General features: G+C 48.1%; 1 protein-coding gene across 1 annotated transcript in view; it reads right to left on the minus strand.

The window, feature by feature from the left end:
* Nucleotides 1–15,876, minus strand: part of Prr5l (proline rich 5 like) — a 61,137-nt gene that overhangs the window by 33,721 nt on the left and 11,540 nt on the right. Inside the window, exon 3 of the mRNA XM_026405140.2 lies at nucleotides 13,161–13,209. Within this exon, the coding sequence (XP_026260925.2) occupies nucleotides 13,161–13,209 (49 nt within the window). The remainder of the gene's footprint in view (nucleotides 1–13,160; nucleotides 13,210–15,876) is intronic.

Genomic DNA, 15,876 nt, shown 5'->3' on the forward strand with positions numbered 1-15,876 from the left:
GTATATCAGTAATTTCACCTGGAGATAGAATAGCACAGTTGTTAATAATACCCAGCCTACATGATAAATTTTCTAGTCATAGTGTAGAAAGAGGTTCCAGGGGATTAGGCTCCACAGGTGTAGATTGGGCTATGCTGTCTTTAAATTTAGATTCTCGCCCAATGCTAAAACTAAATATTCAAGGACATGAGTTTAATGGGCTACTGGACACAGGTGCTGACCTTAGCATCATATCTCGTCAAGAATGGCCCAAACATTGGCCATTACCAAGCCACTCAAACGCTTTGAGGCCCAGGAGTGGCGACTAATCCCCATAGAAGTGCAATGATATTAGATTGGAAGGATCCTGAAGGATGTGAAGGAACTATACAGCCATATATATTGGATCATCTTCCTATAAATTTACGGGGACGAGATGTCCTAGATCAATTAAGTTTGACGTTAACAAATAACATCAATCCTAATGCGCCCACTACTAGGGCTAGACAAGGTTTTAGGAAAGAAAAAAGATTAGGAGAACAAGAACAAGGTATAGCAGCATCAATTCAAATAGATCAAGGAATAAACAGACATGGGTTGGATTTTCAGAAAGGGCCACTGAGACAATCAAAATTACTTGGAAATCAGAAAGACCAGTGTGGGTTCCTCAATGGCCCCTGACTAAAGAAAAGATACAAGTAGCCCATGATCTGGTCAAACAACAATTAGTGGAGGGACATATACAACCTTCCGTATCTCCCCATAATACTCCCATTTTTGTCATCAAAAAGAAATCTGGTAAATGGAGATTATTGCAGCCAGACTGCGGCATTTGGAGACAGGGTCTCACTGAGTGGCTTAGCGCCTTGCTTTTGCTGAGGCTGGCTTTGAATTTGGGATCCTCTTGCCTCAGCCTCCTGAGCTGCTGGGATTACAGGCATGCACCACTGCACTCAACTATATATTTGCATTTTTATTTGACACATAATAGTGGTATCTACTTTTGGAGAACAGTGACATTCCAATACCTGTGTACAATGTGTAATGATCAGATGAGGGTAACTAGCCTACCTGTCGCCTCAGATATTTACCATGACTTTGTGCAAGGAACATTGCACATCCTCTCTACTAGCTATTTTAAAATGTACAGTTAGTTGTTTCCAACCATAGTCACCCTACAGAGCTATAGAACGTTAGAAGCTAGCCTTCCAATCTAGCGGTACCCCTATGGCTTGGCTACTTCTAGCTATGTGAGTTGGAGCTTAATTTCCCTGAGCAATAAGTTCCTCATCTATAAAATGGCACAATATCAGCAATGTCATAAAGTTGCATAATCATTGCAAACCAATGATTATAAATACACACACAGTATCTCATGTCTTCAGTAATCAGTGGTGGTGGTGGTGATGGTAATAGTTACTATCTCAGCCCAACCACTTCACAAAAGAAGTGGGAGGTAAAGAGAGTCAGTAATGAATGGACCTTATCACATGGGCTCAGAGTTTATCAAAGACACCATCCCCTTTTTGTGGCTGGGACATATAAACTGAACTTCATAATCCTATCGAGACTTGCAAGATATGACCTAAATTTGGAGAAGTGATTTGGCCACCACTTGGTTTCAAGATAGCGGCTGGAATCCCAGATCAAAGTTGGAACCACACTGTGTAGGAGGACTTTGCTAAAGCAAACAAAAACCAATTCCTTCACCAAGAATTACATAAGAGATAGGATTAGGGTGTAGCCCTAATCCGTCCCCTAGTCCCCAGCCAAGCAAACGAATCCTGGCAGCTTCTGGGTCAGAAAGCAAGAACTCCCCAGCAACAAAATCAGACTGGCAGGACCTTGTGACAGCTGAGCAGGATGTGCCGGGGTTGCTCAGGGGTCCAATGATGTCAATCGCTCTGTCCAAACATCTCTGACACAGTCCTAGTTGTGGTCTGGAGTCTCTGCTTAGGGTTGAAGGGGCCTTAGGTGTCATTTAGTCATCCTCCCCTCTCCCCAGTCCCGTGGTCAAAATGAACCATTCACACACACAGAGATTTTGTTGTTGTTTGGTACCACTGAGTCACATCCCCAGCCATAGAAGTAGGGTCTCCCTCCCTCAGATTCTAACACGTGGACGTGAGGCTCAGCCTCCCCCAGTTGGCCTTCATTTCAGTACAGGCTAACAGGAGTAAGGACTTTCGGTCAGCTTCCTGCATCCCCTTTTTCTGCAGACCTGTACAAAAACCCGACCGAGCTGCCCTCTGCCTGTCCACACACCAGCGCACCCACAGGTGCAGCTCTGGCTGCCTGAGGGGCCCCTCCCACCCTACACCATCCTGGCCCTTAAGCTGAGCTGCCCGGCTCTCCTCCCAGGAGCACGGTCTCACAGTTTCCTGTGGCCAAAGGGTCCTCATTCCAAAGGCCTTGTGCTCTTAAGGACTCCCAGCTGGGGCCTGGCGCTGCCCACTGCCCGCTGCAGGTCCTCACATGTTGATCTTTCAGTCTGTGCTTTCTAAGCGAAGTCTGAGGAGACCCTGTGATGAGCACTGTGGCTGGGCCTCTCAGCTCCTGATGGTCCTGCCTCCCTCCACCTCCCTGGGCCTGCTCGTCAACCCCTCTCCATCCTACCACCCCTGTCCTCCTCCTCCTGGGTGGTGACAGGGTCATGTTGGCCTAGCTGCTGGTGCAGGGAGGGTCAGGGTTGGCTGTGTGCCTAGGGCAGAGGCCTCTAAGGGGCTTAAGCCTGCTCACAGGTCCTGAGACAGAGAGAGGGGAGGAAGGAAGCCTGGCCTCGGGCAGGCAGCAGTCCTGTATGTTTAGTCTAAGTGTCTGTTCTTCCCAGATCCCACCTCTCAGTACTCCCACCCCTGTCAAGTGCTGATTCCAGAAGGTTCTGAGCAGAGTGAGGCAGAGTGAGACAAGACCCCCTTTTCCCTAGTGAAACTGCAGACCCATCACCTCCCCAGCCAGAGAGCCCTCAGCGAAAAAGCAGTCACGTTATACAGCCGCCACCTCGGAAACACCTTGGGCCTCGGGAAGGGGCCGGCGTTGCTTAGGGCGCCCTCCTCCTGCCCCTCAGTGAACTCGGGCATGGACTAAATAGCACTTTAATGAAGAGGCAGAGTGGTCCGGAAGGGAAGAAATGGCTGGCATTTTTTCTAAGACATAAAAAAGTGGGCTGTAAACAGAGAGATGAGGCTCAGTTAGAAAAATGCAAACAAAGTCGCCTTGGGAACGGCACCCGGCCACCACCACCCGGCCTGCAGGAGGAGAGAAAACCCAGCCCATCTGGGGAAGCCGAGGCGGGGTGGAGACCAGGAGAGCAGGGGTGAGGTGCAGCTCCTTGGCCTCGTGCACCTCCTGTGAAGCAGACACCCCCCCAACCAGGGAGCACAGAGGGGCGAGGGTAGCACCAACCACCTTTTCTTGCAGGAGGGACTTTCAACACAGAGCAGCGACTCTACTAGACGAGGCTGCCGGCAACTGCAGTGTCAGCCCTGCCTCAGCCCTGATGGTGACCACAGTAAGAATGGCCGTGGGTCATTCACTGTTTTCACTACCAGGTTCCGAATGTCACTCTCTCATGCATTACCTCATTTTACCTCTACCATGCACCTATCCCCTTTTCACAAAAGAAACTGAGACTCAGAGAAGCAACCAGCAAATGTGGGATCAGAATTTCTACCCAGATGGCTCTGAACCCCAAATCCATGTATTTCCCCCATTATAGCATATTCCTCTGGCTTACCTTAGCAAAACAAAACAAAATAAATAAAAGCTAAGATGCATAGCCATCCTGTGTTGTCGGCTCACTATGTACCAAGCACTCTGTGTCTGTCACCTCCCTTAGTAACCACATTAACCTTATGAAGTGGGTACCATGATCACAACTAGGTTATTGCTAAGGGAAACGAGGCTCAAACAGGTTAAGAAACAAGCCTAAGTTCACACAGCGGATTGGACTCCAGACCCACCTGGCAGAAGGGTTGGTGCTTTTCGTCATCATGCTGTCCTGCCCTGAAGAGGTTTCTTGTGTCCTTGCCCACAGAAGAAGCAGATGGAATCCACTTCAGTTTAGACCCTGGGGGCAGCTGGCCCAGCCATCGCAGGCCACGTAACTAGATTCTCCCCCTGGCCTTCCACCCACCTTGGTTCTTTCTGCAGCCCAGTCCTGCTATCAGCTTTCCAACTCCCATTTCTCCAAAAGGACTCTTCCAGGGCCCTCCTCTCCACTTCCACATTCCGTGTCCAGCCCAGGTGGATCCCATTCCCAAACAAGACATTCCTTCCCACCCCAGAGGGGCCTCGTGGCTGTGCTGCTCTGCCTACGCAGAACATATTCGAGACAACAATCCCAGCCAGGCATGTGTTTCCGGTGATATCCGTGTCTTCAAAGGTTCCTGTTATTGGCAAGGACCCAGGGATGGAAATCACAGGTCACCCCCATTTCTACCCGGCACGATCTCTAATGCTGTCTGCATTTCCTGTGAACCTGGTCGCCCTCCTGAGCAAGCAATAAAAGTCTCACACACACAGTCACCCCCAGGCCCAGAGAGTTCTTAATACACCAGTCCTGGTGTGGGCGGGTGGGATGAGATGGAGCGAAAACCCAAGACAGAGACTGAGAAGATCAGTCACTCAGCAGTAATCCTGGTTCTAATGAGTACCATTTCAGCCACCATGAAAGGGAGAAGTGGGGCTTCTAAAAATTATTTTTTATCAGGAATCAGGAAAACAGACCATATCTGATTTGCTAGACACTCAAAACAAACAAGCCAAATCCCTGAGCCTCCTCCCCCTGGGTCTTTTCTCAAGACATGCCTGGAGGGCATTTTTACATTTTATGTTCTAATCCAAGAAAGAGGCTTTTCTCCTGTGGTCAGATGACCTGGGTTGGATCTTTGCTCTGTAATTGACTATGAGCTCAAAAAACCTCCCCACTCCCTGAGCCTTAGTAAGCAGCTATAAGAAGGGGATATATATAATAACAGGATCTCTCCGTCCTGGGTTGTCAGGAGGGATAAAGGATTGTCAAACGGGTTGTCATACTCAAGATGCACCAGGATCCCGGACGCTCATGAAAGCCCACAATGCTGGGTCCCAACCCTGCATTCCTCATTCAGGTGGTCTGAGGGAGGGCCTGAGATTCTGCTTTTTCACACGTTCACAGGTGATGCTGCAGCTGCTGGTCCAGGGACCACACTTTGAGAACTGTTGTCTCAGCACAACCCCTGGCACAGGAGTACTTGAAAACACCGGCTGACATCACTGCTATGATTTTCTCCTCCCTGCAGCTCTGAATGAACTTCAGAGAAAAGGCTTTCCAGAGTGAACAAAGGTTCCCAGGGCAGCCTTTGCTCCTCATGCAGGTTTACCCTTTTTTTCAGGACTAGATTTGCAACATCTCCCCCTGGAACCTTCTAGGCCTCCCTCCCCCTTGATGCCCTAGACCTGGATCTTGCCATTCCTTGCATGGTGTACAATAAATCAGCCAATTTCATATATAATGGGTTTCTGAAATACATCCTGATATGGAAGAACACGCTCAACGTGATATAGGGGAAGTCCCTTCCACAGAGCACGGTAAACTCCCTAATCACCTGTCTCCAGAGCCCATCTCTGGATGACATCTCAGCGTTTCGTACCTATACACTCCTTTCTCTCACAATTGAATGTGCGATAACCTCAACGCAGTGAGGCGGAAGATTTGACATTTCGGCGTGCCTATTGATTTTCACCTTTGTCTCAAACATGTTAAGGCCGTGGCTGACCATTTCAAGACCCATTTTCCCACTTAGCTTCATTAAGTATGAGAAAATCGCAATAAAAATTGCAAATAATTGCTCAAAATTCAAGTAACTGCTGAGCAGACTAAGCACAGTGAAGCCACCTCTAAGTGACCGCTGGCTGGTGGGCAGCCTCTAGGGGATGGGGGGCCACCAGCAAGCAGGGTAAGCTCCCTCTCAGCCCTGATGAGCTCAATCCCATTTTCTCCCTCCAGTGGCCAATGGGAACTATCTGGGCCACCTCAAAGTTTACAGCCTCCACCAGACCTTGACGGTTCCAAGTACTGTCCAAATCCACAATGCAACTTTCATGATCTTCCCACCCAAATAGAACACAAGGCTCACCCATCCCCGTCCTCTCGTTGGAGCCCAGCTCTGTGCATCCACAGCCCCATTGTATATGGGCCCCAATTCTACCTCCAAAGCAGAGCAAATGTGGAATTCCCTTCACTCCTTGAGTCCACCAAATGACCTCTTTTTTCCACTGGGGGAATCCTGCTTATTAGAGAAGCCTTCCCAAGTTGATCAAAGAAGAGCCAACATTTTTCTCCCTTGTTCAACTTGTGTTCGGAAATTACTTTTTTTTTTTTTTGAGAGAGAGAGAGAGAATTTTTTAATATTCATTTATTTTTTTAGTTCTTGGTGGACACAACATCTTTGTTGGTATGTGGTACTGAGGATCGAACCCTGGCCGCACGCATGCCAGGCGAGCGCGCTACCGCTTGAGCCACATCCCCAGCCCCCGGAAATTACTTTGGCCACTCTGTCCACTCTCCACCCTATGTGCCCTGAGTCCTATCTGTGTCCCTACAAGGAATGTCCACTTATGCTGGACCTGTTTTTTTTTTAACTGCGAATAAAAAGTTTAATTTTAGAAACTGAAACCATCATTTGTAAATACACTAAAGCAAAGTCTACTCAAATTGAGAGTGAGCATAGTTACAGTATTAATAGAAGGACAGTTTCCTAGGGGGCCATGGCAGAGGAGCGAGTAGCCTCACCCACAAAACCTAATGGTCTGAAATGACGTAGAACAGGAACCTTTTTCAGATGTTAAAGCAAACACTTAAAAGAATCTGACAACTAATAATTTCACTCTGATGTCCTCAGGATTCTAAAATACCTCTAGTGATGGTTGAATCTTCCCTTATTATAAAAAAAGAAAAATCTAAATGCCTAAGGCTAGTCTCACGGCTGTAGCCTGCAAGATGCCCCCGTTGGTCACTATAGCCTCCAGGGCCCGGCTGTGGTCCCAGCACCTGGGTCAGCGCACACAGAGCTCCACTGCTCAGGGACACTCGGTCAGAGGTGCCAGACGAGGTCAACTGCCACACTCTGCACTGGCTGAATCCTCAGCATAGACACACACGGGACTCCGATCTCAAGGAGTCAGGACAGACAGTTGGGGACCTCTGAGTGAATGAACGGACCGTGCAACTCTGAATGCAAAGACCTGAAATGGAACATGTCCGTGACCACGTCACTGCAACTGCACACTCCATGACTCACCCAAGTACAATTTTGTTTTCAAACACTTTGTCTCTGGATAAACAGCTTCCAGAATGTTCTCTCCACTCCTCAACACATTTAAGAGCATGCCCCATCAGGATGGCTTAGGCTCCACCTCCTATTTACAGGTTTCATTTCACAGCCACAAAAGCTGTTTTGTTGCAATTAAAGCAATATTTAACTAAAAAACAGTACCTGGTTCATGGTTTTCACACAATTGAACAAAAAGCCTACAAGATAAAACGGTTTACATCTTGTCTCCAAGGAAAACTCATTTCTGACCTCTAACTTTTAAAAAACATTGCAGTCATGAATTAAAACCTAATCACCCCACTTCATAACCAACGAGACAGGCTGCTTCCAGTGGGCTCCCCAACATGCTGTGACCTGACCCGACAGGAGTAAGGCACGTGTGATGTTTCGGTGCAAGCCGGCAGGTGGCCCCAGATGCTGGCCTGGTGTCCCACATGGCCCCGTTGGGCAGGTCACAGCCCTGGTACGACAGCCAGCCAGCACTGCCGAGAGTGAGTTCAATACTGAAAGTAGATCAAGGGAAGATTCACTTTCAAAAAGATAAGTTTTTCAAAATGCTCCATCATGAGCCGGGGCTGGCCAAAGCTGCCATTCTCCGTGGGTGTGCTGAACAGCTTTTCCGAAGGGATGGTAACTTCTGAGGGCCAAAAAATCTGACGGCCAAAGTGGACAGCCCAGGCCAGGATGACCGCTTGAGGTTCCAGTAGGCCAGTGGGTCACAGTTGTGCTCCAACACCTCCTCCTCCAGGTAGCACCATGTCTTTGAGCAGCCTCTCCCGCCCATCTCACCCCTCCACCTGGCCACCAACAACCACAGGCTCTCCCCTCCGCCAGAGTGTCTCGATGGGGGCCCTGAGTCACAGCCATCGGAGGCGGCTGTGTCCTCTGAGGTAGAATTCAGTATTTCTAGCTCCCTGATTAGATCCTGCCTGTACTGCTCGCCTCCTCCTCCTCCGTGAACAGGGAGGCTTTGTAGCGAGGGTTATGCTGGACCTGTTTTTACATCTTTGCCACCCAACCTGCTCTTCAATTCAGGCTGTGCTGTGCGTTACCCATAAAGATGCATCTTTACCCCTGTGCTGTCTCCAATTTTAACTCCATGGTCACCAGGATGCTTCCTAGGGGTCTCCTCCTTTAGCTCCATGCCAGGTGCCATATGTCCTTAATATTCTTTGGTGATGATGAGCTAGGGGAAATTGGCTTCCTGGGACTCTTGCAGATGTGAGAAGCAAATTGACAAAAATACTATATGTTTGTGTATGTGTTATATATGCACACATAGGCACACACACACACACACACACACACATATATACCACACACTACATGGCACCTATGACCTACTGGCAAATGGGTGACTAAATTTCCCTTCTTCCTAGAACTAGCTCACTCAGACTCTACACAAGTTTCTGTACCAACAAAACTCTAGTTTCAACAAAAGGGATGGAACTTTCTGGGGCAGAAGAGAGGCCTTTAACAAACAACGCAGCCTGCTGATGGCAGACAGTGTTCTGTGTCACCCAGGCCCGCCCCTCATGCCTGAAGCACCAAGGTACCCAGCTAGGAAATTAAAAAAAAAATAATAATAATGCAGAACGTTTCACATCATCAGTTTCAAAAGTTATAAGGGACCAATTATCCTCCGGAGCTGGTGCTAGGATATAGAGTTCCACTTGGAAGCCTTAATTTTCCTTCCGGGCACAATTCAAAACAGACAGAAGGAAAAGAAAAAATCGATACTGGAAATGTCAGAGATTTTTCCAGCCAGTGTCTCGTGGAAATCTTTCCAGGCTTCTGCGGATCAAACAGCCCGACTTCTCTGTGTGCAGACCCAAGATAAGTACCATTTTTTTACCTGCTTCCCGTGCCCTCACCTCGGTCATTTTCATTATTCTTCACACGCGGATATTCTTTCTATGAATCTTTCTTTAAAACTGTAAAATGAAAATGCTCAGAGCCTCTCTGTGGCTCTGCAGGTGGTGAGCTGAGCTGGAAGGCGGGTCCCAGGAGGGGACGGACCTCACTGCAGAATGCATGTGCCTGGGGGTGCCCATCGGCACTGAGGAGCCCAGCACCCACCCTTCACTTCCCACGAAGCCATATCCACAGTTGGGGGGACTTCCCTGCCCACCCTGGGCTCTGCTGAGTTGGGGGGACTCCCCTGCCCACCCTGGGCTGTGCTGCTCCTCTGCCCTACACCTTCCTCTTGTCCTCTTGCTGGGGAGTTCTTTCCCGAGCCCTTATTAGCTTTCCTTCCTGACACTCTCAATGGTAGCTGAAGGCCAGCTTGCCCCTATGAGCCTGGATCGCCCTCCTCACATGGAGATTTCTCCTGAAATGGGAATGGCTTTGGAACCAGCTCCTTTTCAAGTAGCACCTGGCACTGGGCTCTAACCCAACTCTCTTGAACCACTTTCGCAGATGGGACCATAATCGGGGCCCTATTATTCTTTGCGTACTGTTTTTCTTAAATCCAGTCACTTTGTATGTGGGTGCATGGGTGTGTGTGTGTGTGTGTGTGTTGTTACCGGGGATGGAACCCAGGAACATTCTATCTCTAAGCTACTTCCCCAGCCCTTTTTATTTTATTTTGAGACAGGGTCTCATTACGTTGCCCAGGCTGACCTCAAACTTGGAATCCTCCTGCCTCAGCCTCCTACAAAGCTGGGATTTCAGGTGGGCACCACCAAGCCATTTTTTAAATGTCACTGTGTTTAAAAAGGAAACTGTAGTCACATCATTTACCATAAGCACAGTATCATTCAATGATCAACTTAAATGCAAACAAATAATGTTACAAAATCCTAACTAGACCATGTCCCTAGCACAGGCACCACATTTGAGGCCTGCTCCTGCTCCCTCCTTAAACACAGGAGGTTGCCGAGTCCCAGAGAAGGGCACAAGACACATGACGTGGCCCAAGAACCTCCGGCACAATCATAAGGGCTAAAGGAAAATTAAAAAATGGGAATACTTTTGAAACACAAGCTCTGACATTATCCAGTGCCACTGTGTATTGTGTCACCTGTAATCATTTTGGGTATCTCTGGTAAACAGCCCCTCCCTGTTCTTCTAAGAATCTATTATGCACTCTACAGAGAGTGGGGAACCAAATATTTAAAAAGCAACCAAAGGTTCTGCACCCACATTTTGAAAAACCATGTCTTCAAGAGCCTTCTTTCCTTAAATACGAAAAATCCCAGATTCAAAATTACAGAAACCATGCTGAGTACGATGGTGCACACCTAATCCTAGAGGCTTGGGAGGCGGAGACAGGAGGATTGTGAGTTCAAAGCCAGCCTCAGCAAAAGCAAAGCACTAAGCAATTCAGTGAGACCCTGTCTCTAAATAAAATATAAAACATAGGGTTGAGGATGTGGCTCAGTGGTTGAGTGCCCCTACGTTCAATTCCTGGTACCCAAAATAATAATTAAAAAAAAAATAACCCTACTAAACCCAGCCCCCAACCCCCACACCCAGAAAGAGATTCCGTAGATATTGGCCAAGCAGCCTCTCTGATTAAGCCCCTGATAGGAAGTCACAAGTGGTTATTAGTTTTTCAATGCCTGGCATGCTTTGTAAGCAGTATTAACCGCCCCCAAAAACCTCAGGGCTTCCCAGATAAAGTCCCCACCCAAACATCCCTCCCCACCCGACCTAGGGTAGCCCCCAACGCCAAGAGAGCTGACATTTAAAACCTGATTGAAACCACACCAAACCCGTCTCCTTCAAAGGTCAAGGAGGAAGGCAGCCCAGCCCAGAGGGCCCCTCCAAGACTGTGAAAAACCACTCTCTGTAACTGGACGAGAAGTCAGTCCACAGAGGCAGCAGGCAGTGAGCCCAAGGCTGACCTTCGGGTCAAGGGCAAAAATGATTCACATCTGCAACCAATTCTCTGTCTGGTTCTTCCTCTTCATGCTTCTCTCCCCCTGCACAGGAGTCTGGCCCCATCAAATTCCAGGCTTCTGTTGGGTCCTGCTTGGTCTCCATTTAGAGGAGGCATTTTTTTTGGCTGATATTTGTCATTCTTTTGAAGTGTACATAAAAGTTTGAGCTTCCTGAATCTTGGAAAGAAAAATAATATAATGGAGACTGCACTGTTTTTTAAAATTTGAAATGTCTTTAAACTGTCTTAAAAAGTATGCTCCACTTGGAACCCACCTGAAACCAAGATCCTTAAGCAGTGCTCTTATTTTTCCACTAAAAAGAAGGTGTTAACCTGGACACGGGGGCACACTCCCATAATCCCAACAGCTTTGGAGACTGAGGCAGGAGGATCACGAGTTCAAAGCCAGCCTCGGCAATTTAGTGAGGTCCTAAGTAACTCAACAAGACTCTGTCTCTAAATAAAATATTTTTTAAAAGGATTGGGGGTGTGGCTCAGTGGTTAAGTGCCCCTGAGTTCAATCCCTGGCACAAAACACACACACACACACACACATACACACACACACCACACATACACACACACACAGAGGACTCATATAATAAACATGATTACTCTCTCTCCTGCTTTTTGGCAGTAACTAAGCACTTTATAAATAACTTATCATTAATCTTTATCACAATCCTAAAGGTTAGGTCCTATTACCCCTTTTTTTTACAGAAAAGGAAACTAAAACACAGAGAGGTGAAGCAATCTGCTCAGGGCCACACAGCTAGTGAACAATTATGCTGGGCTCTGAACTCATGTAGTCTGCCTCAAAGGTCCATAATCTTGATCACTAGCTTCAGCTCCTGACAGGCTAGGTGCCCAGCGCTTCAAGTGTGTTATTGCATGCAAACCATACAGTAACCTTATAAGGTAAGCTGTATTTTATTCCTGTTTCACAGATGAGGAAACTGGGGCACAGAGAGATAAAGCAGCTTTTCCAGCCCACTCAGCACACAGAGAGAGGTGGGGACTCCAACTTCACTAAAGTGTCACCCACTCAGTCACCGTTGTTCATCGTCTCCGCCCACCATCCCCCACATACTTGCCTTGGGTTATTCATGAAAGCAGCTTGTGTCTGTGGATTAAAAATGATCCTCTAAGTGGATCTGGAACCTTGAACTCATTAGCCCCACCAGAGTGTGTAGGCAGGAGGGAAGATTGAAGTCTAATCCAATCCTGCCTTCAACAGAGCAGCCCAGGAGCCTGTGACAGGAAATGGCTGGCTAAAGGGCATGTGCTCTTACACCCAACTAGCTGTCACCCACAGGAGTGGGAGGGGATACCCTGAGAGCAGGGATTCTCAGGGTGTGGTTGGGGACCCTGGGGGGCTCCTCTAGACCCTTTCAAGGGACCCACATGGTCACAGCTATTAGCTACCTTTGCATCTCCCTGCATGCACAGTGGAGTTTCCCAGAGACCACGTGACCTGCGCTATCCCAACAGACTGAAGGGGAAGCAGACAGGAGAATCCATCCATCTTCCAGGAAGCCAGATGGCACTGAGATTTTCCAACACAGAAGACGGTGTCCATCCTCTCACTATTTTTTAATTCTGAAAAAGCTATTTTTCATAAAAGTGATATTTATATGACAATGTAATCGGTTTCAATGAATTAAGACATATTTTTTAAAGCTTCTTGGGCTTAATTTCTAGTATGGTAAAGATTGACAGATACAACCTGAATAAGCAGCAATTTCTAAGAGCATAAAGGAGTTCTGGGACCAAATAGCCAGAGCACAACTGCAGGGGGGTGGCTGGAGTCTCCATTACCTGCAGGGGTCACCTGGTGCCCTCGCAGCAGCAGCCCTGCATGGCGCGGTGTGTATGTGGGTGTGGGTGTTGAAGAACACCCAGGTGTATAGAACATGGCCTTTCAGCTACAGGGCCCCACATGTGTGACAGTGATGGATTCTCCGATGCACTCAGCTTACCTGGAAATAGTCTGTAATGAACGACCCAAGTTCACTCTTCAGCAGGCGCCTGGGGAGAGAGAAACACGGTCAAGCAGGCCTCGGTGACACAGCTCATAGTGACCAGTTCTCAATGCAGGGCCATGACAATGTGCTCACCAGTGACATAAGGGCTGAGCCTGAGCAGGGAGGGTACTTTCCTGGGTCCTAGTAATGCCCTCCACCCCCAAGGTCATCACAGCTGTGAAATCCTAGAAGGAGATTTGCTCCTTAGTTTGCTCTGTAAGGGTGACCGTCAGCAGAGGGCGGCTGCAGGAAATCCCAATTCTAACAGAGCCGGCTGGGGCAGGCCAGGACACCCGACTTTGGTGAAAAAAAGAAAAAAGAAAAAAGCAAGAAGACAGACACAGCATTTTGCAACCTTCCACGTTTATAGAGCCCTTCAGAGTGTAAGAAGCGCTTTTCACACATTCTTCAACTGAGGATTTGGTGTGTATGTGGGAGGGTGTAATTAATGTACCCATAAAGAAATTGGGCTTCACAGATGTGCACCAAATAGGGGCAGAGCCAAAACTGGAGCCCAGACCTTCTGCAACATCTTTTCCCATAACCCCATCTGTCTCTCCTCCAAAGATGCCCAGACTTGACATTCAACTGGGCACCATGGTTCGGGCAGTCTCACCACTGATCACAGAGGGTCTGAGGCCGTTTTCAAAACGGATCACAAAGGAAAGAACAGAGAGATTCTATTGACCCAGGCGAGACATTTACTGGGCTGTCCTGTATTTGCCACATAACATCATGGCACCAGGAGTACAAAGGTAAACAAGACAGACAAGACCCCGTGGAGTTTCTATGTTTCTATTCATGGGTGTGTGGAGAGGGGTAGAGATAAATAGCATTTCAATAAATATACTCACAAGGTATTTTCAAAGTCTTAAGTGCTAAAAAATGAAAATAAAAAATTGGGAGTTTGGCATCCGATCTCATTTCCCTATGACAAATAAAGGGACCATCCCTACTGTTGTGTCGACACATCAATCCAGAGAAGATGAAGCAGCTAAAAACAAGAATAACTGGTTCCCAAGGTCCAATGTGTTCTTGTGGGAATAACATCATCACGACTTCAAATGATCTCCTTTGCTCACCCCACCAGCTCTGGGTCTTGAAGAGCAAATGTTCAAACTTCTGACAACCCTGAGTATGAACTAACTCCCCAAAACATGCTGGCACATGTCACTGAAGGCGGAATGGGAGGTTGTTACAGCCAGACGTTGTTATGTGCAGAAAACAAGCAAAAGAATACTGAGAAAAGAGAGAAACACTCATGATCTAAAATTTCAGAGTGAGCCCCGGAAAGATACAAACACGTGTTGAACAAGAAAAATATCTTCCTTTTGCCTCAGCAGAAAATATGTCCCATGGTAGATGGAACATTTTGAGATTCAAGTTAATGGCATGTCCCTAGAGGGATACCCTCTTGACACACCCCAGGGGTTCTCCCGGATCTGGTCAGGGATGGGGAAATCTTCATCCAAAGTCACTGCGCTAAAAGAAGGTTGGGTCCCTGCTGGTCTTCCAGGCTGAGGCTAGGACAGGAAACAGCACCCTAGGAAACAGCCCCACATAGAGGGAGGAAGAAGGGATAAGGAGTCTGCTTCTGACCACAGGAGAGAGAAACACCTCCTAACAAAGCCTTGGTGGCTACTGGGAAGTCTCAAAACCACAAAGAAGCCAAGCTCATGAAAAAGTAGAAAAACAAGTCCTGGTAATGGCCCCTTGCCGTGGAGGTTTACAAGGTTGGCTTGGGCGCTCACCATGCTAAGGGCACACTGTGGAACTGGGGTCCTGGAACCTGGGCTCAGAAAGCACCGTGCCCCTGATGCTGTGGGGAAGACGGAAAGAGAAGGCGGTCGAGGAGAAGGAGAAACCTTCAAGATCCAGAATCAGGGCACTTTTTGGAGCAACAGGGCGGCAGGATCTTGGCTGGCATGATGATTGTGACTTGGAGCTGGACATGGCTTCATAAGTGACAGCTGCCCTGGGACATGTACGGTGGTACTCAGGGAGTGTGTGATGCCACCCAGTTGAAGATCCCCAGCAGCCTCCCTGGCTCCCTCCAGGGAGAGCAGAAGAAGCTGCTCCCTATGGGGGGGTGTGTGGGTGCAGCACCCACTCACGGTTGCCAGGGCTGCAGCAAGCCACAGAGCACGACAGGAAGGCCAAGCTGTAGGTCACATCAGCTGATTCAGGAAAGAAGTCAAGAATGGATTTGATACAACTGCCAAGACAGACTTAGTCAAAGGGCCCTGGAGCTAGAATCAGCCGTCCCAGGGGCGAAGGGATGGTGGACGAGAACACAGTGGAATGGGAAGAGAACTTCTCTGCCATCCGGATACTGTGACAATTACTTCTTTACTACTCCAGAGCCAGACACAGAGGTGGGAACCTGCTTTAGACACTTGAAATGTAGTGGACTACAGTAGAACCACATGCTCATCCTATTAACCAGCCCTGAGTTCAAGACCCTCTCCAGAGTGATGGATAGAGTTACCTGAGCAGAAAAGACCCATCTGGGAACCTATGTCAAGACTTGACTTTCCTGGGTGGCAAATCAGTATGCCCTGTTTCTCTGTCCCTTACAAAACCGTATCTTCTGTCTGAGCAGGTTATGAGGCAGGGTCACCGCATATATGTACAGTTTTCACTGTAGCCAAATAGGAATCAAGTAAAGAGC

This window comes from Urocitellus parryii, chromosome 4, assembly GCF_045843805.1.
Source record: "Urocitellus parryii isolate mUroPar1 chromosome 4, mUroPar1.hap1, whole genome shotgun sequence".
NCBI lineage: Eukaryota > Metazoa > Chordata > Mammalia > Rodentia > Sciuridae > Urocitellus > Urocitellus parryii.